The sequence below is a fragment of the Rhinoderma darwinii genome, chromosome 1 (genome assembly GCF_050947455.1).
Source record: "Rhinoderma darwinii isolate aRhiDar2 chromosome 1, aRhiDar2.hap1, whole genome shotgun sequence".
NCBI classification, from domain to species: Eukaryota; Metazoa; Chordata; class Amphibia; order Anura; family Rhinodermatidae; genus Rhinoderma; species Rhinoderma darwinii.
The window spans coordinates 423,824,562-423,849,728 of NC_134687.1; the positions used below are offsets into that span (position 1 = coordinate 423,824,562).

Here is a 25,167-nt window from a genome sequence, read left to right on the forward strand (position 1 = left end):
CCATTTCAGACCGGGTAGAGCACTGTAGTGTACTTCAATAGTATGAGAAGTCCAGAAAACTGTCTGTCCCCATAATCACTGACGTATCTCCAGGATCGTTTACATACATATGTGTGAATGATGTCGCTGTTTATAAGCTGCCACTGTTCAGACTATAATAAAATATCACATCATGTACTCCTACTCTCTTTCTCGTTTCGTATTGGCAATCTTATTTGCTGTGCTTTTCGGAGTTAACGCCGCCACATCCAGAGGGCGCTCTTCACACTCACGCAACTTCTGGCAAGACTTTCCGCCTTCGACACCTCTATGGTGGACTGCGGGTGTCAGAGGTCGCGTTTCCTGGCGACGTACAGCGTAAGAAACCGGAAGTAGAAGAGCGTAGCGTAATCCATTGAATGCATTGGGGACTGAGTAGAACTGTAAGTTCGTAATTACGATCTGTTGTAATGTAGTTTTATATTATCGGTTTCCACCGTAGTGCCTCGTGTGCCCCATGGTATCAGATATCTTGCAGTTGGCATACGTAAACCGCCTATGACAACACTAAATAGTGGCTGGTGGAGGACAACACCTCCCAGCATATGCCAGCTCCATCAGACTCCTGTACTGAGCAGTAACTTGCATTATGAAGAAATTTGTCTTTGATTTTTTTTACCAGTGCAAATCGATATTTCCAGTGTGCAAATAATGTCTACAGATGCCAAGAAGAGGAAGCCAAAAGTCATTCGAAGTGAAGAAGGGAAGCGAAGCCGCCATGAGGAACAGGTAGAGCAAGATAATCGGCTTATGTGTCTGCATTATTAGAGACTGCTATTAAAGGGGTTGTCCGAGATTTTTTTTTAAAGTACAGTTAGAAATACATTACACATTAAAAATTGCATAATATACTTACCTGTGCAATCTTGCTTCTGTTCTCCGCTCTGGCTGCTTCTTCCTTCTGGTCACTTGAGCTCTGACGTCACCTTTTCAGCCGCCTCCACTGTCGTGTCGTATCCCGATCACATGGTCTCGCACCAGCGAGACCTCGGATGGTACACGACACGTCACTTGTCACGTGGTGTAGATCGGCTTCTTCTGCTTCACAGCCCGTAACGCGCATGCGCTGTCACTGCTGTTCTTGCAGTCCCTGCTGTTCTCGAGATAACAGCAGGGGCCGCGCATGCGCGTTACAACAGAACAAGCCGATACACACCACGTCACAAGTGACGTGTCGTGTACCCGGCAAGAATTCAAGATCAACAAAGCAGCAGAGCCGGAGCAGAGAGAGACGTCAACAATCAAGTTCCCGACGGCAGGATCTGGAAACAGGGCCACTTTGGAAAACGTAAGTATATTACAAATGTATTTATTTTTTTAACTTAAATGATTTAATGGTGTTATTAAAAATATTCTGTTATCTCGGACAACCCCTTTAAGCCCTTTGTGTATTCGGATCCTGCAGTCGTGTGTTCTTCTACTCTGCCCCCTCTTCTTACTAACCTACAGATAACGGGAGGACCCGTGGCTGCAGGATCAGACCGCCTTTATGTAGTGACAAGTTCTGGTTTTAGGATTTTGCTATTTAAAATGTAAAACCCCTAATTGTTGTTTTTTCCTTTGTACAGGAGGGACGATATTACAGTGAGGAGTCCGAGATAGATTTGCGAGATCCAAAAAAGGACTACGAGCTTTACAAGGATACCTGTGATGATCTGCAGAGACTCATGGCTGAAATTCAGGATCTCAAGAGCAAGGGAAGCAAAGATGCGGTAAGTATTTTCCGGTAAATAAATAATTTAACTCCTTGTTTGCCTTAGGGCTCATTCAGACGAGCGTATATGTAGTCCGTGTGACGGGCGTTAAAAACAACGGCCGTCACATGTACTCATGTACTTCAATGGGGCCGTTCACACGACCGTTGTTTCAACAGGGTCCATGAAAAAATAGGACATGTCCTATTTGTTTTGGGCTTCACGCATCCCTCCATAGACTCTAGTCTATGGGGGATGCATGATAACGCGACCCGCACAGGTGCAGAACGGGTACACCTTGGACGTGAAGAACGGCAGTTTTTCACGTCCAAGGTTGGCTACGTTCGTCTGAATGTAGCCTAAAGGCTCTTTTACACTGGCCGATAAGTGGCCGGTGCAGCGCGCGCCAATTAACGAGACATCGATGATCCGCGCTCGCTTGCTCCTGTTACACACAGCTATGGATGGGGACGAGCGGTCCCCCCATTACTAACATTATTATCATGTCGGAGGTGTGTCTCCCTGTTTACACAGGGAGATGCGCTGCCGACAACGATAATAATATTTTACTTTTTTTAAATGACACGACCAGCACAAGATCAAGCGTTTGCTCGTTCATCTGCTGATCGCTGCCCTGTTTACACTTGGCAATTATCAAGAATGAGCGTTATATTCACGCTTGTCCGCCCGATAATCGTCCTGTGTAAAACCCCCTTTAGTGTGTCCCACTTCACATAGGATGCATGTTAATTTAAAGTGTAGCTAAATGTTCGACAAACTTCTGACATGTCAGAAGTTTGGATTGGTGGGAGTCCGAGCACGGAGACCCCCACCAATCGCTAGAACGAAGCAGCTGAACGCTCGTGTGAGCGCTCAGCTGCTTTGTGTCTGTTCGGCTTTTTCCAGAAAGCCGTTGTATCGGAGTACAGACTGATAGACTTTCTATTGAGACCGTACACGATACATTTATTTCCGGAAAAAGCCGAACAGAAACTAAGCAGCTGAGCGCTCACACGATAATTCAGTTGCTTTGTTCTAGCGATTGGTGGGGGTCTCCGTGCTCGGACCCCCACCAATCCAAACTTCTGACATGTCACTATGACATGTCAGAAGTTTGTCGAACGTTTAGCTACACTTTAAAGGTTAATACAACAATAGAAAGCTAAATGGATCCGTATAATCTTATTGTAGATAACAATTACTGTTTCCATTTATTGTCAATATGATCTCCATTTAACTGTCTCCTGTGTCAGGCTGCAGAGATTGAGGAAAAGCGTATCCAGAGTTGTGTACACTTCATGACCCTGAAAAAACTGAATCGCTTGGCTCACATCCGTCTAAAGAAGGCTAGGGACCAAACTCACGAGGTACGGAGCATTTGTTCCATGATTGTGTTACCCCGAGTGTAGAATGACTGATTAAACTTTGGTCTTTTGACCCTTTTACTACCAAGGATGTATGTAATACGGCTTCACTTTAAACACTTGCCACGACTTGCATATAAGGGATAGAGCTGGCAGTATATTAAAGCCACGAATCCTAGCCTTCAAATTATACCAGGCTCAAGGTGCAATATTCAGGGCGAAGACAGAAAGATGTGTCGGGGAGGGTGGAAGCTGCAAGTGACAGCAGGTAGAAAGATCACAGCCTGTGACTGTCATCTCTCCCCCTATACAGTGACCCCATGAGAGTGATACCGGAACTTTTCTTCATGTTATCACCCCTCTTACCAACCAGAGAGCAGTTGTACACAAATCCCTCCCTCCTGCCGCAAATCAGGTCATTTGTCAACTTGTTCAATATGTTCACTAGTATCTGGCTCTGAGATTTGTGATCTTTTCAGTTCTGGTGAATAGGCAAAGACATGTACAGATAGGTGTGACATGTCTGCACTCTGTATGTCTTGACATTTTATTTTTAGGAGCAGCGTATCGGGCTCTACTTGAGTCAGACTTTTAGCCGCAAATAAGAATTTTGCGGGCGTGTTTACATGTGGCAGACTTGTTGCAGAAATTCCAACAAAATGGGCAGGTGAAAGGTTCTCTTTTAGAGAAAAAAAAGCATGGCTGCTTTCCTCCAAAAACAGAGCCACTCTTGTCCATGGATGGACAACTCCGCCCCATTGACTCCGACCATTTTGTGTCTACAGCTCCTATGCGGACCTATGTGTCTTCTTGGTTGCAGACTGCAAACAAACTGTGTTTGTGTAGTTGGATCCTGCAGTCGTCCTCCCTTCCACCAGTCTGCTACTTCTTATTAACATCCGGCTTCTAACAAATGATTTGGATTTTTTTTTTTTTTATATATTTCAGTCTAAACAGAAGGTGGATGCCTATCATTTACAGCTGCAGAATTTACTGTATGAAGTGATGCACCTCCAGAAAGAGATCACCAAGTGTCTGGAGTTTAAGTAATACTGAAAGCAATCTCATGTGCTTAATACTTATGAAATACAAATCCTCTACTTTTTAGGGTCTTCGTGAAATAATGTGTAACTCTGCCTTCAAAACAGATCAAAACATGAAGAAATTGAACTTGTAAGTGTGGAAGAATTTTATCGAGAGGCTCCTTCAGAGATCAGCAAGCCAGAGAGTACATCTAGTGACTCACATCAGCAAACGTTAGCCCGTCTAGACTGGGAGCTTGAACAGAGGAAAAGGTTAGAACTAGTTGTCCTGCGCTGATAGATTTGTATACCCCCAGGTTTATACTTGACACATTTTCGTACTTTTTTTTTTTTTTAATGATAAATGATGGTCCTTTCTGTATTCTAGTCTATGTCTCAGTATTTTGTGAAAACACTGCTTTCTGCTTCTTGTCCCTTCTTAGGTTGGCAGAGAAATATAAGGAGAGTTTGGCTAGTAAGGAGAAGATTCTAAAGGAGATTGAAGTTAAGAAGGAATATCTGAACAGTCTGCAGCCGCAGCTTCATAGCATTATGCAGGTAACGGGCTCTAGGATATAGCTCAACAATGTTTGTTGCATAATATGTTTCTTCGGCTGAGGCTACATGTAGATGTTTTGTAGCACAACTTTTCAATTGTAACGATCAAGTGGTAGCTGTGTTTTTTTTTTTCTTTCTCTGAGGCCAACAAACAGGCCAGACCTTGGGCAGTCTACTGTCAGCAGTAGTAATCTATTTCCCGAGTAAGCAGTGAACTTGCATTTCATAGTCAAATGTAAAATGATAGCTACTTGTGCTACTGCATGTTAGATGTCAGACAATTGGGAAGAGGTGAGAACATGACTTTTTTTTTTTTTTTTACTCATCAGGCTTCATTGCCAGTACAGGAATACCTATCAATGCCGTTTGATTGTATGCACAAACAATATGAGACGGCACGACATCTACCTGCACCTCTGTATGTGCTGTTTGTTCAGGCTAGTGCCTACAGCCAGGCATGTGGTAAGTATTTTTTTTTTCAAAAATAATGTTTTAGAATAAGACCTTCACTAGTAACTGGGTCAGAGCATCTCTAAAACGGCAGGTCATGTGTGGCCTGCACGGTATGCAGTGGCTAGTACCTACCAAAAGTGGTCCAAGGAAGGAAGACTGGAGACGGGGTCCTGGGCACACAATGCTCATTGATGCATGTGGGGAGCGACCAGTTCACCTGGTCTGAACCCACTGAAGAGCTACTGTAGCACAAATTTCTGAAAAAGTTACGCTGGCTATGATAGAAAGGTGTCCGAATACACAACACATCGCAGATTGCTGTTTGGGGCTGCGTAGACACAGACTGGTCAGAGTGCCAGTTCTGACCCCTGTACACCACCAAAAGCACCTACAATAAGAGCTAGAACATGAGAACTGGACCATGGAGCAATGGAAGAAGGTGGCCTGGTCTGATAAATCACATTTATTTTCACATCATGTGTGCATGGCTGGGTACACGGGTGGCACATACCTGAGTCGAAGATGACACCAGGGTGCGCTTTGGGAAGTAGGCATTTCGGCGGAAATAGTGTGATGCTCTGGGCAATATTCTGCTGGGAAACCTTGTGTTGGCCTCCAAATTCCCCAGATCTCAATTAGTTTGAGCTTCTGTGGTATGTGCTGGAAAAACAAGTCCGGTTAATAGAGGCCGCACCTCGCAACTTACAGAACTTAAAAGTTCTGCCGCTACCATCTTGCCAGATTCCACAGGACACCTCCAGATTTCATGTTGAGTCCATGCCTTGACAGGTCAGAGCTGTTTTGTCAGCACAAGAGGGACATACACAATATTTGCCAGGTGGTTGTAGTGTCATGGCTGCACAGTGCCTGACTGCCTAATCACACTCCTAGAATTTCAAATTAGACTATTGTGTATATAGTAGGGCTTACGTATGCTTGTGATTCCACTGGTTGGCATGCTGAAAAATGGTTTAGTCTAGATAAAGTGACCGCCCCTGACAGTGCACATAGGCGTATCTAATCTTTGCCTCTAATTAAAATGAGGGGTTTTCACCAGCTAATAACATGTTTTTATACGTTTTAAAATGTAAAGCAAGCCGGCTGTTCTGACTCCTTATCGGTATCCTGCTTCCTCCTACTCGTACCAATTACGTTCTTACATGTACACATACCTTCTATTAGCCTCAACCTTCGCCTCGGCACCGGGGTGGTCAAAATCAGGCCTTCACCGGCCTCTGGAGCGGTTTGCGCGCCAAAAGGACCAACACGGCACCTTGGCTGCTTCCCCAGCGGCTACGCCCTTGGAGCCTAAGCTGCCCCCGACGGCCGAACCGGAGCTTATTTTACAGCAATTAACAGCCCAGCTCCTGCATGCTATAATGGCCTGCCAAACCACCCTCACTGGGAAAATCGAAGAGGTGAGGGTTGATCTGGGCCTTCTCAGGCATGACTTCCAAGCCCTAAGAGACTGCGTGTCGGACGCGGAGGGCCTTATTTCTGCGGTGGAGGATCAACTTCCCCCTATATCTACTAAGGTCGACTACTTGACTACAGCAGCAGCCTGGTAATCCAAGGCGGAAGACCTGGAGAATCGGCTGTGCCGCAACAATGTACAAATTATCGGATTACCTGAATTTGTGGAGGGCCAACGACTGGAAAAATTTGCTGAAATATGGCTTCAAGAGGTTTTTGGGACCACGGCCCTGTCACCTGCCTTCATGGTTAAAAGAGCCCACCAGACAAAAAACATGATGTGATGGGTGACAGAGTATTCGTGTCCCTTGATGCGGCCAAGGCCTTAGATTCCTTGGAGTGGAGGTTCCTTTGGGCATGTCTGGAGGCCTTTGGCTTCGGGCTTTAATTTATTAGATGGGTTCGCCTACTATATGTATCTCCGGAGGCCAGAATTCTTACCAACGGCCACCTTTCTCCTTCCTTCCGCTTGGGAAGTGGAACTAGGCAGGGGTGCCCCCTATCCCCCACTTTATATGCTATAGCTATAGAGGCGCTTGCCATTCAGCTCCGAGCCTCCCCTGATGTTAAAGGTCTGACTAGAAATGGGGTTGAATCCCGACTCGTTCTCTATACTGATGACCTCGACCTTTTCCTTAGTGATTTCGGACCAATCCCTACGGGCTGGGATCCAGCTGATTGATGAGTTTGGCTCCTATTCGGGCCTGCTCATCAATTGGTATAAGTCGGTCCTTTACCCTATTGATGCTGATCCGACGATACTTGCATCTTGAGGCTTACCACTGGTTCCCTCAAATAGCTTTAGATACTTAGGAATTCACATAACGCCCTCAGTTAGAGTTCCACCAACGTAATGTTGCACCCTTACTGGGGTTGGTTAGACACAAGATAACCACTTGGCGCCCTTTCCCTATCTCCGTGGTGGGGAGAATAAAGTTAATCAAAATAATTCTTCCCTAAGCTCCTATATACCCTACAACATGTATGTTGCCCCATCACCCAGTCGTTTTTTTTTTAAAGTCCCTTGACAGTATCTTGATCCCCTCTATTTGGCACTCGTCCAGAATCAAATTGTGACTTGTCACACTCAAACATACTAAGGAAAAGGGGGGGTCTCGCCCTCCCACACTTCCATCTGTACTACCTGGCTGCTCAGCTTCGGTATCCTCGATCTTTGATGGCCCCTCCTTAGATATGGGAGCTGAAATGTTGCTACGAAACCGATTGGGAAGGGGGCGGGGGGGGTCTGCAAGCTTATCTTGAGGCCATTAACTGTATTACTCCACGGGAAAACCTTGCTCCATTACATACACTCACTAGACAGGTGTGGAGACGGGTAAAGACCTTCTATGATTACCTCTCTTGCCATCAGTCTTCATGGTTGCTGTGGAACAACGCTCTTATGCCAATATTGAGAGAGTTTCAGGGAGGTGGGTTTTAGCGGGATGGGGGTGTTTTATGTTTGGGACATTTAATTCCTGACAATGTTTGGATGTTCTTTGCTCAATTGCAAAATATTCCCGAATTGGGCCTTTTACAGGTTCCTCCAGTTGAGGCACGCCCTGCAAGCTCAACTCCCTAATTACTCCATCTGTCCCATAGGTGCCTCAACCCTCGTTTTCAACTTTACTACACTCTCGCCTATAGCTAGCACATCCTAAATTTATAAGGAGCTACTTAGTAGATTTCATGACAGCCGACCTCCTCCAGCCAAATTACGCTGGATACAACACATCCTTTCCCTGACCAAAGAGGAATGGCAAGAGGCGCTAGGTTCTTGCCTCTTGGTATCCCCTGCACCTACAAACCGTCTTTTCCAGCTATATATAACTCATCAGACATACTTAACACCAATACGTCTATATAGAGCGGGACGTCTCCCATCCTCCCAATGCCATAGATGTGCGGCTGATGATGCTGATTTTTGGCACCTCATCTGGGAGTGCCCCCAGATGCATAGGTTCTGGGCTGCGGTAATCCGTATTATCAATCCCTTCCCAATAGCCCCCATTATGTTAGACCCTAAACCCTGTTTGCTGGGTTACTTGAGGATGAAGGAGCATGGTCTCCCCATCAGCGGATATTCCTAAGAGAAGCCCTATTCATGGCGTGTAAGGCTATTGCCTTGAGATGGATGGCTCCTGCTGCACCTGAGGCATCCCAATGGATAGCCTTGATTAACAACATGCTGCCCTTTGAGAAAGTAATTTTCCATAACCGGGGATGTCCAACTAAATTTGACAACATTTGTACTGGATGGCGTGCCTCAGCTGATACTGTGAATCCGACTTCCTAGTCGAGGATGGATGCCTGAATTAATGTTTAGTCGTCATGTAGATGATTTTATGTTGGATCACTGCTCCGTGCTCTCTGTCAAGTATCTCCAAACCATATTGGACCTGTAATGCTGACTGTTCATTCTGATATTTTGATGTTCTGTTAGTTCCTGCAATGTCTCTTTGCTGACACTTTTCCATGCAAGCTTGCTCATCTATGTACATGATTCTTCCAGAGCAACTGTTGCTTTCTAAAGGTCATTAGGCTATGTTTGCCTACTTGTGAATTTGGATATTATTTCTTGTACCTTGTCATGAAATTTTTTGAAATAGTTTAAAAAAAAAATCTAAAGAGTTAATCACATATAGATCGCCACTTCTGCTGTTAGATGCGCCGTTCCATCTTGTTCCCTGTTATCGGCACCAGTTTCGTGATTAGATCAGCGCCGCCTCTTCGTTAGTAGTCAGTGGTTCTGACCACGTGTCGCCATTCTAGACGCTTCCCCGTTGGTCGGCCCATCAGGCCATACCAAATACATCTGCTTGCGAGCGGCAAGATGTAGAGGAGGAGAAGGAGGGGTTCAGGCTGCATGTGATGTAATTGACCTGCCCATTGGAATACCAATGAAACAAGGATGGAGTGGGGTGATCATGTGACTGGCGCTGATGATGGTGGAACGGGGCGGAATGGTATATCTGACCGCAAGTGCGGCGATCTATATGTGAGTAACCGTTTTTTTACATTTAAATGAGAAAAAACATGTTATTAGCTGGAAAGCCCCTTTTAAAGTATGTTAGGCCTCTTCATCAGGGAGATACCATGTATGAATAGAAGACTTTTTTTAGTCCAGTCCTACTGGTGTCTAGTACATTACACTGATCATGAAAGACCAATATTTTAAGAGCTATTTCTTTAAAAGATGTGGCCTTCTTAAAGAAGTTCCCATTGAATTCTATAGTCCACTCGTTATTGTCATGGTTCATAAGGCCTCGTGCACACTTCAGTGTTTTTCTTCAGTGTGCTAGCCGTTTTTCTGACGGCTAGCACACTGACCCATTAATTTCAATGGGGCCATGCACACTTCAGTTTTTTTGACGGTCCCGTTGCTCCGTTCCGATCCAAAGTAGAGCATGTCCTACTTTGGTCAGAGAATCCGTGACCGTGAGGCCCATGCAAGTCAATGGGGCCGTCAAAAAAAACTGAAGTCACACGGAAGGCATCCGTGTGCCGTCCGTGTGTGACGGAGCTGTTGCCTAGCAACCGCCGGGCGGGCAGAAGAACATTATAAAAATATTACACTAATCGGCAGCTACTTGTCTCTATCAATAACTGATAGAGAAAAGAGGCTGCTGATAAAAATAAAATAAAAAGCATTTCATACGTACCCGGTTGTTGTCTAGGTGACGAGTCCCTCTTCTTCCTCCAGTCCGACCTTCTTTTGTGACGCGGCAGCCTGTGATTGGCTGCAGAGGCCGCTGCAGCCTGTTATTGGCTGCAGAGGCGGTCACGTGGGATGAAGCGTCATCCCTGGAGGCCGGCCTTCTGACGTCATCCTGACGTGCGTGACCGCCCCTACAGCCTGTGATTGGCTGCAGCGGCGACATGGATTGAGCGTCATCGCTGGAGGCCAGACAGGAGGAATGTAAGTATGAACTTATATATTCTTTTTTTTATTTACATTAAAATCGGATTTTCCGTGCGCCGAGCATGGTACTGTCCAGGGTGCTGAAAGATTTACCGCCGATCAGTGCACCCCATTAACCCCTTAACGCTCCAGGACATACTATTTTATGTCATGGTAAGTGCATCGTTCGTGCTCCATGACATAATAGTATGTCACGGAGTAAACACGGCGCCGTTCGCGCGGGGCGCGTTCATGAGCTGTGATAGCTGCTGTTTCCGACAGCAGGCTATCACAGCTCAATGTGCAGGGACCGATCGCGGTGGTCCCCGCAGATTAACCCCTCAGAAGCCGCGTTCAATAGCGATCGCGGCTTCTTAGGGGTTAATCCGCCATCGCCGGCCTGCTACACGATAGCGGATGGTGACTATGGCAACCGGACACCAAACAATGGCGTCCGGCTATGCCATCGACGGAAGCCTGGTGGGTCCTGACAGAGTCAGGACCCAATATGCTTGCTGTCAGTGAGTAGCTGACAGTTCTAATACACTGCACTACGCATGTAGTGCAGTGTATTAGAATAACGATCAGAGCCTCCTGGCTAAGTCCCCTAGTGGGACAAAGTAAAAAAAAAGTAAAAAAAAGTTGTGTAAAAATAAGAAAATAAAAGTTTTAAAAGTGATAAAAGTAAAAATCACCCCTTTTCCCTGATCAGTCTTTATTATTTCAATAAATAAACAAATAAACTATACATAATTGGTATCGCCGCGTCCGTAACGGCCTGAACTACAAAATTATTTCGTTATTTATCCCGCGCGGTGAACGCCGTAAAAATAAATAAATAATAAACCGTACCAGAATCACTATTTTTTTGGTCACTTCACCTCCTAATAAATGGAATAAAAAGAGATCAAAAACTCGCATGTACCGAAAAATGGTATTGATGGAAACTACAGTTCGTTACGCAAAAAATAAGTCCTCGCACGGCTTTATTGAAGGAAAAATAAGAACGTTATGGCTCTTAGAATAAGGTAACACAAAAAGTGAATGATTTATTACAAGAAGTATTTTATTGTGCAAACGCCATAAGACATAAAAAAACTATAAACCTCTGGTATCACCGTAATCGTATCGCACCGCAGAATGAAGCGAATGTGTCATTTATAGCGCAGGGTGAATGCTGTAAAAAAAATAGAACAAAAAAACAATAGTAGAATTGCTATTTTTTAGTCACCACGCCACCTAAAAATAGAATAAAAACTGATCAAAAAGCCGCATGCACCCCAAGAAAACTACAATGGATTCCTCAAGGGGTCTAGTTTCCAAAATGGGGTCACTTTTGGGGGGTTTCCAGTGTTTTGGCACCACAAGACCTCTTCAAACCGGACATGGTGCCTAATAAAAAGGAGGTCTCATAATCCACTAGGTGCTCCTTTGCTTCGGAGGCCGGGGCTTCAGTCCATTACCGCACTAGGGCCACATGTGGGATATTTCTCAAAACTGCAGAATCTGGGCAATAGGTATTGAGTTGCGTTTTTCTGGTTAAAACCTTTTGTGTTATAAAAAAAGGATTTTCTGACAAAAAAAATAATGTAAATTTCACCTCTACTTTGCTCTAAATTTTTGTGAAACACCTAAAGGGTTCATAAACTTTCTAAATGCTGTTGTGAATATTTGAGGGGTCTAGTTTTTAAAATGGGGTGTTTGATAGGGGTTTCTAATATATAGGCCCCTCAAAGCAACTTCAGAACTGAACTGGAACCTAAAAAAATAAATAAATGAGGCAATACTTCATTTCTTACATTATACTGATAATGAGCCGTGCCCACCCCGAGATTACCCCAGGTTTAACAGTTTGTTTAAACTGAGACCCCTATTAGACCGTTTCGGTGCCCGGTTTTCCCAAGCATACACCCCCGAGACGTGTATTTCTATTGATGAGTCCCTGGTACATTTTAAACGGAGGGTTCAATTCCGCCAGTACCTGCCGAGTAAGAGGGCAAGGTAAGGCGTGAAGATGTATAAGCTGTGTGAGAGTGCGTCATACATATAAATACAGGATATATGAAGGGAAGGACACCAGTATTCAGCCCCCCCTTACTGGGAATTAATGCAAAAATTGTGTGGGATTTGGTGCACCCACTGCTGGACCAGGGTTACCACCTCTACCTGGATCATTTTTATACCAGCGTCCCACTCTTCAAGTGCCTCGCTTCCAGAAATACTGTGGCACTTCTAGAAAAAATATGAGAGGTCTCCTTAAAACACTGCTTGGGCAAACACTCAGAAGGGGTGAGAGCAGGGCACATTCTAGCAGCAACATATTGTGTGTCAAGTACAAGGACAAGAGAGCTGTCCTTGTATTGACAACAATACATGGCCACACCAGCACCCATGTACCAGTACGAGGTACCAGTACAGAGACCCCCAAACCAGACTGCATCCTGGACTATAATAGGTACATGGGAGGGGTGGACTTGTCAGATCAAGTCCTGAAGCCCTACAGCGCCATGCGGTGTGGTGTAAGAAGCTGGCCGTGCACATCATACAGATGGCTTTGTACAATGCGTATGTGCTACGTCGATGTGCAGGCCAGACGGGAACTTTCCTGGAATTTCAAGAGGTGGTTATCAAAAATCTAATCTTTAGGGACCAGGAAGGGGGGGCACCCAGTACTTTTGGAAGCGAGGCCACACGCATCGTACCAGGGCAACACTTTCCAGGACAACACTTTCCAGGAGAAGTTCCCCAAACCGGTGGAAAGGGAAAGAGTCAAAAGAGGTGCAGAGTCTGCTATAAGAGGGGGATAAGGAAGAACACAATATATCAATGTGACAAGTGTCCCGAAAAACCAGGGCTCTGTATAAAAGATTTTTTTTAAATGTATCATACATCCCTTGATTTTTAATTTACCCTGATGCACTCCGCACAGCTTATCCCCCTCATCTTTCCCTTCTGAGCCCTGCCGTATGCCCAGGCAGCTGATAACAGCCACATGTAGGGTATTGCCGTACCCAGGAGAACCCACATTACAATTTAAGGGGTGTATATCTCCGGTGGCGCATGCTGGGCACACTATATCGCTGACACTGACATGCCATATATATATATAAAATTGCAAATCTCACTCTGCACCATCTGCTGCGCATTACCTTTTACACAGTACCTGTGGGGTCAAAATGCTCACTACACCTCTAGATGAATGTCTTAAGGGGTGGAGTTTTTAAAATGGGGTCACTTCTCGGGGGTTTCAACTGTACTGGTACCTCAGGGGCTTCTGCATACATGACTTAGCACCAGAAAAGCTCCAGTAGGCCAAATGGTGGTCCTTCCCTTCTAAGCCCTGCCGTGTGCCCAGGCAGCTGATAACAGCCACATGTAGGGTATTGCCGTACCCAGGAGAACCCACATTACAATTTAAGGGGTGTATATCTCCGGTGGCGCATGCTGGGCACACTATATCGGACACTGACATGCCATATATATATATAAAATTGCAAATCTCACTCTGCACCATCTGCTGCGCATTATCTTTTACACAGTACCTGTGGGGTCAAAATGCTCACTACGCCTCTAGATGAATGTCTTAAGGGGTGTAGTTTTTAAAATGGGGTCACTTCTCGGGGGTTTCAACTGTATTGGTACCTCAGGGGCTTCTGCATACATGACTTAGCACCAGAAAAGCTTCAGTAGGCCAAATGGTGGTCCTTTCCTTCTGAGCCCTCCAATGGGCCCAAACGGCAGTTTATCACCACAAATGGGGTATTGCTGCACTAAGGACAAATTGGGCAACAAAATGGGGTATCTTGTTCCCTGTGAAAATAAGAAATTTTGATCAAAAATGACATCTTATTGGAAAAAATATCATTTTTTTCATTTCACAGCCCAATTCAAATAGGTGCTGTGAAAAAACTGTGCGGTCAAAATGATAACAAAAACCATAAATGAATTCCTTGAGGGGTGTAGTTTCCAAAATGGGGTCACTTCTGGTGGGTTTCCATTGTTTTGATACCTCAACACCTCTTCAAACCTGGCATGCTGCCTAAAATATATTCTAATAAAAAAAGAGTCCTCAAAATGCACTAGGTGCTTCTTTGCTTCTAGGGCTTGTGTTTTAGTCCACGAGCGCAGTAGAGACACATGTGGGACATTTCTAAAAACTGCAGAATCTGGACAATACATATTTAGTAGTGTTTCTCTGGTAAAACCTTCTCTGTTACAGAAAAAATTTAATAAAATTGAAATTCAGCCGAAAAAATGAAATTTGCAAATTTCACCTCCACTTTGCTTTAATTCCTGTGAAATGCCTGAAGGGTTAAAAAACTTTCTATATGCTGTTTTGAATACTTTGAGGGGTCTAGTTTTTAAAATGGGGTGTTTTATGGGGGTTTCTAATAGGCCCCTCAAATCCACTTCAGAACTGAACAGGTACCTTAAAAATAAGGCTTGAAATTTTCTTAATATGAGAAATTGCTGTTTTATGTTCTAAGCCTTGTAACATCCAAGAAAAATAAAATAATGTTCAAAAAACGATGCCAATCTAAAGTAGACATATGGGAAATGTGAACTAGTAACTATTTTGGGTGGTATTACCGTCTGTTTTTTAAGCAGATGCATTTAAATTCTGAAAAATTCTATTTTTTGAAAATTTTCTCTAAATTTTGCAATTTTTCACAAATAAAGACTGAATATATCGACCAAATTTTACCACGAACATGAAGCCCAAAGTGTCACGAGAAAACAATCTCCGAATCGCTTGGACAGGTTTAAGCATTCCGACGTTATTACCACATAAAGTGAAATATGTCCGATTTGAAAAATGGGATCTGAGCCTTAAGGCCCAAACTAGGCTGCGTCCTTAAGGGGTTAACTCTTTCAGCACCCTGGATAGTACCAATGCTCGGCGCACGGAAACACGGAGTGCACATGGGAGTGCACACGGAAACCACACGGCCGCTAAAACGGGTTCACGGACCCATCAAAAGCGGCTGTGAAATCGGTGATGTAAGTGTGCACGAGGCCTTAAGACTGGTCAAGAGTAGCACAAGGTTCATCAGAGGTGGTGTTATGTTTTCTAGATCACTACACGGGACCCTTTTTTGCATAACATTAATATTATTTACTTTCTGTGTTTATTTGTCATTAGCTTTGCTATCCTTTTATTTACTTTTTCCTTGCCTCTTCTTGGGGATTTTTACATTATTTGTACCTTTTTAGTCACGAGAATTGACAGGGGCTCATCATAGTAATCCCTGAGGATTAGTCACCTTGTTCAGTCTAGTGATCAAGATAACCCCTCGCTCTTCTCCTTGCTGTCCCCTCCTACATTCTCTGACCTCTCTTTTTCACTCTAATTTATGTCTTGCTTTCTCTGTGTCTGTTTTTTCCCTTGCCCTGATGTCAGCCAACATGAAGAGTTACTCCAAGCCCTATAAACAGGGTGAGTATACATCTTTCATTCACCTCTGCTCTGTCGCTTTACGTCTGTGTGGTAAATTGCAGACACACAGCTCTTTGCTTCCGGTGTCAAGAAGGCATCTGGGTGTGATCACAATTGGGAGAGACATTATAGCGGCCTCAAGTCTCATGGTGTAATTTTTTGTTTGTTTTTTGCTGGCTAATATGCTTTTGTTGTCTTGAAGTGTGCTTTGCGGTCTGGGGCTAAAAGCATGAACAGTTGTTTTTGCAAAGATCATGCATGATAAAATGTAATTTTTTTTTAATTTTTTTTCAATCTAGAAAAATCAATATTGAGTTGACTACTTGTGTTAAAACAATTAATAGTATAGGCAGCCATGATATGTTAATGAGTACATCCACATCTACATTAGGGACACAATATCTTACTATAAGGGTATCTTCACACGTGCTATTGTCCTGAAACGGCTGAAAAATCGGAAGCAGAACGCCTACAAAAAACGCTCATTGATTTCAATGGGAAATATGGCGTTCTGTTCAGATGGAGCGTTTTTTTACGCCTCATTTTCAAATAACGGCGTGTAAAAAAACGCCCAGTAATAGGAAGTGCAGGTCACTTCTTGAGTTGTTTTTGGAGCAGTTTTTCATTGAGTCAATAGAAAAACGGCTCCAAAAACGGCCTTGAAACACGCTAGTTTGATTAAAAAACCAGCTGAAAATGAGGAGCTGTTTTCTGTCGTATTTTGTTAACCGTGTGAACATACCCTAATTACCGCTTATCCGTACATGCATTCAGTATGACGTAACACAGATTTCCTATTTACATGGCGGGAGAGTACACCGCACGTGTGTGTGTGTTTTTTTAAACGCTTTATATTGTATTGATTAATTCTTTCATCTTGTATCTTAGACAAGAAGCTTGTGGTCAGTATTGAAGGAAGTGTTGAAGAAGCAAAAGCCTTATTTAAGCCACCGGAGGATTCTCAAGGTATATAATGTAACATGGAATGAAGTGAATATATAATCTATAGATGTAGGGCTTTCCTATTGCAGCATTACTACATTCTATCAACATAAAGAAAATGCTGGAGCACACTCCACCTATTCTAGCGGTGCAACGTCTCGCCTCATGTATTCCTATGAGGTTGCATGCTTACTTTGTTTTATGTGACCGGGATATTAATATATATATATATATATATATATATATATATACACATATATAATTTATTTGTTTTTTTGTCTTTTTTTTTAATTATTGTGAATCACATGCTACCCTACCATAGGAACATATTAACCCTTTCACTGCCAAATATGTATGAATTTAAACACTTGCTGCAGCTAGTAAATAAGGGGTAGAACTTTAAATCTTAGTAGCATGTTAAAGTCCAGAATTCGCTTTCAAATGTTACCAGGATCATAACTCTAAGTGCAATAATCAGGGCGCTGCACTTGCTTGAAGTCGGGGATCCGATTTTAAAAGTTTTTACTTACTGGTTTTGTGTTGCTATAAGGAAGGGGTGGGAGGAAGAAAAATCAGTCTGTAAGCACATGTTGCCGACTATTTCCACTGTTTCCACTGTGGAGTTCGCAAAAAAAGATACGATTTTGGTGTGGATTGCACCCTATGCATGGTGCAACAAATCCACAACCGAAGTGACGTGCCCTTTTAATTCAGGTTGTGTTTATCAAAGATGTGGAAATTGTCCTGGCAGCGAAATGGTTAAAATCACATGCTGGGTTTCACATTGTTGCTTTTTTTATTTTTATTACTATTGTAAAGATTTTATCCCCTAAATTGCTGAATATCAAATGTGGTTTTCTTCAGTGCAATATTGTATTCGATCTTTTTGTGAGTTTATGCAGGATCGCATTGAAGAAAATCACGGAGCCCCAACGCTGATCTCTTGTCTAGTTCTTTAAATATGTATTGACATATTTACAATCAGAAAAACAATGGCTGAGAAGCTGAATGGAAACCCGAACCCCCTTTATAATGACTTAAAATAAGCAAAGCAGAATTTGTCCGTGAATGGCAGATGAATTATTGAAGCCGTTATATATGCAGAATGTGAAGTAATCCTGCTCTAGAAAGGGTCAGTAGAGGGGATCACATTGCTCATCTTCTTTCTTATTGTAGATGATGAAAGCGATTCTGATGCAGAGGAGGAGCAAACAACGGTAAGGAAAATAGTTTTTTTTCTATTAACCGCCTGGAGTCCATGTAACATTTTTGTCTTGGATGGGCATGTTTTACATTGGTTCATAATCCAAAGCAGATTAGTACCAGATATCTGGCTCCACTATCTCCAGTCATTCCTGATAATAATACTTCCAATTTATATACTACATGGCCAAAAGTATGTGGACACCCCTCCTACTCATTGAGTTCAGATGTTTTAGCCACAACTATTGCAAACCAGTGCATAAAATCAAGCACACAGAAATGTTCTCTCCATAGACCAACATTGCTAGTCGTATCGGTCATGCTGAAAAGCTCAGTGACTTAAAATGTCCTTAAAATATACTTGTCGGATTGATGTGGGTTCAGCTTTGGGACTCGCACATATCTCGAGATTGGGTGGGCCCCCCGTACCAAAAAAAACTGCCTATGGATACGCCATAAATGTCCGAGATGGGAAGTCAGTTTGTGAAATTTGTGATCGGCTAGATCTGCCTCGGTCAACTGGTAGGGTCCTTTTGCACGGAAAGATAGATTGCTGAAGCGAGCGCCAATATTAGCAAGTCGTTAACAAGACTTGTATTTTTACGTTGCAATAATCGGGTGTTGTTTTTTTGGAACTGTGGATGTTTGTGCGATTGCTTTTCTTCCTCTCATGCGGTTTCCTTTCCAAGTGACCGTGAGCTGACTGATTACACGAGTGGATGTGTTACCGACAGATGATAATTTTAAGGTCCGAGTAAAAGGTGCAAATAATGACAAATTAGCGATTTTTTCATTGATTGTTTACTCGCTGCACATGTTTCACTGGAGAATTGTTGGGAAAATTAGTTTACTCTAACGATTGTGTGGGCGATTATCGCCCCATCTAAAAGGCCCTTAAAAATTCTATTATTATGAAGTGAAAGTGTTTGAGTTAACCGCTTAGCCACGAAGCGGTAGACCACGCAAACTCAGAGCGGGAAGTCGTCCATCCACTGTCACATCACTCACTACAGTATCTGACCTTACAAATGTTGTTCTTCTGGATGAATGGGCAAAAATTCCCACAGACACACTCCAAAATCTTCTTTGATGGTCTGGTGTCCACATACTATTGGCCATAAAGTGTGTTTTACTTCAGTTACTCCAATTCACCTTTTAGCTGACTCACTGTAGGAGTTGAAAGTAATGCCTAGTGCTTACTTCTGCTGTTTGGACACTGATTCATATTAATCTACCACTCAAAAGGGCTGCAGAAAAAAGGGGTCTTCCCATATATGGCGTTTATGAAGTATCGACAGTAAATGTGGGGTTTCACTTCTTGAACCACCGCGTATCTGGATAATAGTTCCCTGCACTCCAAACAAAAGACGAGGTGGTCGCATTGTAGTTATGGAGCTAGGGAAACAGCTGAGCATGTCGGAACTCCCATAAACGACATAGTAGAGAGCCGCACAGCCGCCTCTCCGGACTGTGGATCTGCCATAAGTCTTACACAAGAATACCGCCTTACAGAAGAACTCTGTGTAGAACTGATAGGTCATGGTCTGCACAAGGCAGAACACGGTAACAGTTTTACCTGGATTGCTCCTTTACGCTGTCTAAAATAGAATTCATACAACCCCACAGTGTCTTGTGCCCCTCATAACCGTGCCAATAACATGGCTGTCAAGGCGTGTCTTTCTGAACTATCCAGTCACCGACAAGCATGTCTGTCTTGATTGCTGGTGGCCACACAGAATTGCATTGCGGGTCCCAAGCAGCCCATGGGCCGTGGATTGTGCATCCATGGTCTGTGGAGATTGCATGACTGCAGTCTTAATTTTATTTTGGATGTACAGATTCTGCCTGCAGAGATCCAGCTGGTAGAAAATCTTTAGAAAATGGCTCTCCTCCAGAAGGAAAAAATGATCTCTAGTGCCATCTGCTTCAAGGCTGCTTCAAGGGTTGCCTTTGATGAGACGACTAGTATAGGCTGTTCTAAAAAAAATAAAAAATAAAGTAACAGACATCCCTGTCTGCTCATAAGGATCTTCTTTTTTCACTGCTTAACAACTGACTACTCATTTATTTTTTAGAAGCGTCGGCGTCCAACACTCGGTGTGCAGCTGGATGATAAAAGGAAGGAGATGTTAAAGAGGCATCCGCTTCATGTTTCCCTCATAGTGAAGGGCAAAGGTAACTTCGTGTTGGTCCATGTATGACCGTAGGATATGTTTTCGTGGGTAAAAATAAATTTATTGTAACGTTGTTTCGTTTTTTTGTTTTTTTTTCTCTTTTTTCTCTTTTATAGACAACAGCTCATTAAATCTTACTTTCTTCTTCCTTATGAACCTCAACATACTCACCGTAAAGGTAAAAGTTGTGCCAGCTTCTGAACTGGCAAGCTCCATCTTTGCAAGGTAAGTGGGCAAACAAAAAAGCCCATTTAACATGAATAACTAGGTCCTTTTTCTTTTTTTCTTTTTTTTTTTTTATCTCTCTAATATCACTTTCCATCATCCTCTTCTTTTCTAGTGAGCTACTGAACCATGAAACTGTTCTCAACTGCCTCTACCCTGGAGATGATGGAAAGAAAACTCCAAATCCAGCTAACCAGTATCAGTTTGATAAAGTGGGGTGAGTTCTACTTATTTACTGACAAGATGGGGCTAATTAAAGGGACATCGTTTCCTACTCTACCTTGTGTACAGGGCATCTCCGGTTGGTTGTCTTACTGTCGATCAAGCAGCGCTTTCTAGAGGGAAGCATCTCCTGTTTTCAAGGAAGAGAGGAGTAGGCTCAATACATACTATTTTCTCCCAGGAGAACCGGTCTCTCAATGAATTCCATCTTTGTAGACAGGACATAATGTCCTGTGTAAAATGGAGTAAGACGACCTGCTGACAGAACTGGTGAAATGTTTGTGTAAATGACATTCTTTATGATATCATTGCAGTATCTTGGATCTTAGTGACTATATATCAGAGCTTGGCCACCCCTACCTATGGGTACAAACAATGGGAGGGCTACATTTTCCAACAGATCAACCACAGGTAAATACTCCATTTACAAAACCTGTAGCTTCATGGCCTTTTTGTCTACCAAGCAGCGATTGTAAATACATAAACAAGACGCAATAGTTCATATGTCTCTCCCACAGCCGTCAATTATAGCAGACAACACTCTAAGCGCCAGTCACATGGAGAAGACCATTAAGTTATTGAGGTTGCGGGTAATGTCCCGTTTATCTCTACACAAACAATTTGCTTCCCTGGGTAAGTGATCTAGTCCTTTTCCATCTTCTTCACCGCAGACCTTGTACTTTTCTTTTGTGACATGGTGTTTTATTTTGCAGAACATGGCATTATTCCAATTTCTGGAGAATGCCAGAATCTATTTCCTACAAAGGTCGTATCACGCCTAACTAGATGGAGCATGATCCCATATGAAGATTACCTGGTGAGTTGACATTGATTTAATATTCTTTTAGGAAGATGGAACCAATCATTCTTGCGATCATAAAGCAATCTCATTTTGAGCAACGTCTCCCACTTAAATACTAACTAGTCAGCTGCCCTCCCAGAATACACTGCTTTCTGCTAACCGGAATGGAGAACTTTTATTTTACGAAAGCAAAATATCTGAAAATACATTTTACATTTTGAGCAGATTTAGATTGTGTAATCTTGTAATTATGCACAAAAGTGGAGCTTTAACCCCTTCCCGACATTTGACGTATCCATACGCCAAAGTCGGGTAGGGGAATTATGGAGCGGGATCATGGAGTGAACCCGCTCCATACGATGCCGGTGTCAGCTGTTTGTTACAGCCGACACTTCAGAGTAACAAGTGGAATTGTGCTCGAGCGCGATCCCGCTCGTTTAACTCGTTAAATTCTGCAGTCAATAGCAACCGCAGCATTTAAATCGTTAGAAAGAGGGGGGCGACCCCCTCTAAAAGCTCATCGTGCCCCCGGCAATGCAATCACGGGGGGGGGGGGCGATGTTTGCTATGGCGGCCTGGTCCGCCATCTTTGTACACCTATTAAGCCTTGCCTCCGGCAGGGCTTAATAGTTGCCTGTCAGAATCACGATCTACGCAATGCATTAATATTGCAGTATAACGTGCGAGCGATCTAACGACTAATAAAAAAAAAAGTAAAAATTAAAGTTTTTTATTTGTGTAAAAAAAAAAAAAAAAAAGTTAAAAAAAAAAAAACCCTTTTCCCATTTCCCCCTAGAGCATAGTAAAAAAATAAATTTATAAACATAATTGGTATTGCCGCATCCGTAATAGTCTGAACTGTTACAATATATCATTATTTAACCGGCACGGTAAATGGCGTAAAAATAAATAAATTGTAAACGCCAGAATGTCTATTTTTTGGTCACCTAATCTCCCACAAAAAATTAAATAAAAAGTGATCAAACAGTCGCATGTTCCCCAAAATTGTATTATTAAAAACTACAGCTTATCCCCCAAAAAATAAGCCCTCATACCACTTAATCGATGGAAAAATAAAAAAGATATGGCTCTCGGAATTTGGCGACACAAAATAAATTTTCTTTTTTACACTTAGGTTTTTACTTGTAAAAGTAGTAAAATATAGAAAAAACTATATATATTTGGTATCGCCGTAATCGTATTGACCCGCAGAATAAAGTTAACATGTTGTTTTAATTGCACAGTGAATTCCGTAAAAAGGCGCGCAAAAAACCATGGAGGAGTCGCTGTTTTTTTCATTTTCTACCCCACAAATAATTTTCTTTCCCATTTGCGTAGTACATTATATGGCAAAATAAATGGTGCTACGAAAAACTACGACTCGTCCCGTGGCGGGAAGGGGTTAACTCCTTAAGATACCATGACATACATGTAGGTCATGGATTTCTCTAACTGAAGGCTCCATGATGTACATCTACTTCATGGTGATGGTGCGATCAACAGCAGACTCTTCGCTGTAATTGACAGTCATGCCGGGCTCCAGCTGTAAAGGCTGGGATAAGAGAAACTTGTGATCCCGGCCATTAACCCCTTAGATGCGGCGGTCAATTGTGACTGCAGCATTTAAGGTGCTTGACACTGAGGGGGGGTCCCTCTTCCTGCCCATCGGCGTGCTGCAATACAAATGCGGGGTGCCCATGGCAGCCGGGGGACCCAGGTGTGCAATAGTCATCTGTATCACTGACAGGCAATAACGCTTTGGAATAGTAAGCATTCTAAAGCATTATACAAATGATCACAAACTAGTTCTCTAAAGAAACAAAAAGAAGAAAAAAATAATGCTTTTTAAATTAAATATAGATATTAGAAATATGAAAAAAAAAAATAATGTAGCGCACCGGCTCAATCGGAACAACCCGTAGAATAAAAATGCACAAATTTAGCCTGCATTTCTTTAATTGAAGAAGGGCATTTGAGTGGCGGATCAGCACGTACTAGGTGATTGATATCTGGTGAATACATTGCCCATGTTTTTGGGTGCTGCTTCCTTGCCATTTCTTCTGTTCTTGTGACGAGAGGTCGCTCCTCTGAAGCTTTGCATCGGCCGTGAGGCTTCTCCGCTGCAGCGCTGCTCCATTTTTTGGCATTTCTTTACTAGGGCGAGCAGGTGCAGCGATTTATTTTTAAATGATATTTTGTATATATAGTCCTGTCTAGATTTCCTGGATTTGAATTATCTCTTTGTATATCATGAAAGCTACATGTGCATTTACACTTTTATGTACATTGTTACTCAGTGTGATCGCTTCTGTTACAGGTGCTTCCCTATACTAAGGAAGTTGTGGAATTTGGATTAGCACAGGATACCCATCTTTATTACTCCCTCATGATTGAGAGGGGGACAGGTAGGGACTGAGGTCACTCATATTAATATTGGGGTTTATTGACCTATCTTGACAGGTGTACAGCAGACTTTATTATCATTGTTTGAATGTACAGTAACATTTTGTACTAGGATGCGCTTTTTTTTTTTTTTAAACTCGTTTTATTGAAGGAGATACATAAACACCATGATACAAGACATTTCTGGGCCCCCGCACAGCGGACATGCCCTACATTAAATACAAAAGTGCGTGTTACAATATCATATCAGCAATGCATGGCATTACAATCTCTTTCAAATTTAAACAGGTAATAAACTAAAACATAGTATACAAAAAACCTTTTCACAATCGTTCATAGTGCATGGTGCTCCATATTTTAGAAGCAATAATATATCACCATATGCAGAAGACAGAGATCCCACAAATCTCGATTCCATCTAAGCGATCTAGGGTACCTATAATATCGCATCTCATCTTAAAGCTTATACATTACCCAAACAGATAGGAGAGGCAACCTCCTCCCTTCCCTTTACAACACACATTAAGTGGGGGCTGCTTCAAGAGCCCTAGATAAAGCATTGTTGGAGTAGGATGTGAGTTCAGAATTACACCACTGATCCCACACCCTATGAAATTTATCCGGACATCTTCTATTAACATACACAATTCGTTCATAAGGTATCATGGAATTAATCATTTCTATCCACATAGATTTAGTGGGAGTACGAGGATTCATCCACCTAATAGCAATAGCCTTCCTAGCTATAAATAACGTCTCTCGAAGGCACGTACGTGTTGTATGAGCATACATCCCATCCTCCACCAATCCAAATAGACAAACTCCTGGTTCCAGTCTAACTGGAACTTCCAATACCCGGGATAACAGGTCAGTAACTTCAGTCCAGAAAACCTGAAGCAGAGGACATTCCCATATCATGTGATGAAAATCCGCAGGTTCATAAGGACACCTATGACAACTGGGGTTAGGCCGTCTACCCATTTTAAAAAGACTGACCGGGGTAAGATAGCTCTGGTGTATGATGTAGAGCTGTATAAGCTTGTTGTTAATAGCAGGAGAGACGAATCTATGTGACTCTAGTAGATCCAATCTAGAATCCTCATCTAGGGATGGGATCAAGGTCTGCCACCTGCCCATTGCTGGGAGATCCGCTTTATTTGCCTTCGCATGTATAAGGTAAGAATAGATAGATGAGATTAATCCTCCAGGTCCCTGTGATCTAATAACCCCAATCAAGGGATAGGTGGAAATAGGT

The 25,167-nt window shown here is 42.8% G+C and overlaps 1 protein-coding gene across 2 annotated transcripts in view; it reads left to right on the forward strand.

Moving 5' to 3' along the window:
• The first annotated feature begins 316 nt into the window (after positions 1–316).
• Positions 317–25,167, forward strand: part of THOC5 (THO complex subunit 5) — a 33,978-nt gene continuing 9,127 nt past the window's right edge. Inside the window, exons 1-18 of one of the 2 annotated variants that reach the window (XM_075829887.1) lie at positions 317–422; positions 662–768; positions 1,608–1,751; positions 2,987–3,100; positions 4,046–4,143; positions 4,246–4,392; positions 4,563–4,677; positions 5,007–5,139; positions 15,906–15,941; positions 16,830–16,907; positions 18,060–18,100; positions 20,162–20,261; positions 20,377–20,485; positions 20,601–20,702; positions 21,022–21,118; positions 21,226–21,340; positions 21,421–21,524; positions 23,827–23,914. In XM_075829887.1, the coding sequence (XP_075686002.1) occupies positions 691–768; positions 1,608–1,751; positions 2,987–3,100; positions 4,046–4,143; positions 4,246–4,392; positions 4,563–4,677; positions 5,007–5,139; positions 15,906–15,941; positions 16,830–16,907; positions 18,060–18,100; positions 20,162–20,261; positions 20,377–20,485; positions 20,601–20,702; positions 21,022–21,118; positions 21,226–21,340; positions 21,421–21,524; positions 23,827–23,914 (1,699 nt within the window). In that variant the 5' untranslated portion in view covers positions 317–422; positions 662–690. The remainder of the gene's footprint in view (positions 423–661; positions 769–1,607; positions 1,752–2,986; positions 3,101–4,045; positions 4,144–4,245; positions 4,393–4,562; positions 4,678–5,006; positions 5,140–15,905; positions 15,942–16,829; positions 16,908–18,059; positions 18,101–20,161; positions 20,262–20,376; positions 20,486–20,600; positions 20,703–21,021; positions 21,119–21,225; positions 21,341–21,420; positions 21,525–23,826; positions 23,915–25,167) is intronic. The other variant, XM_075829895.1, reaches the window with a different exon arrangement.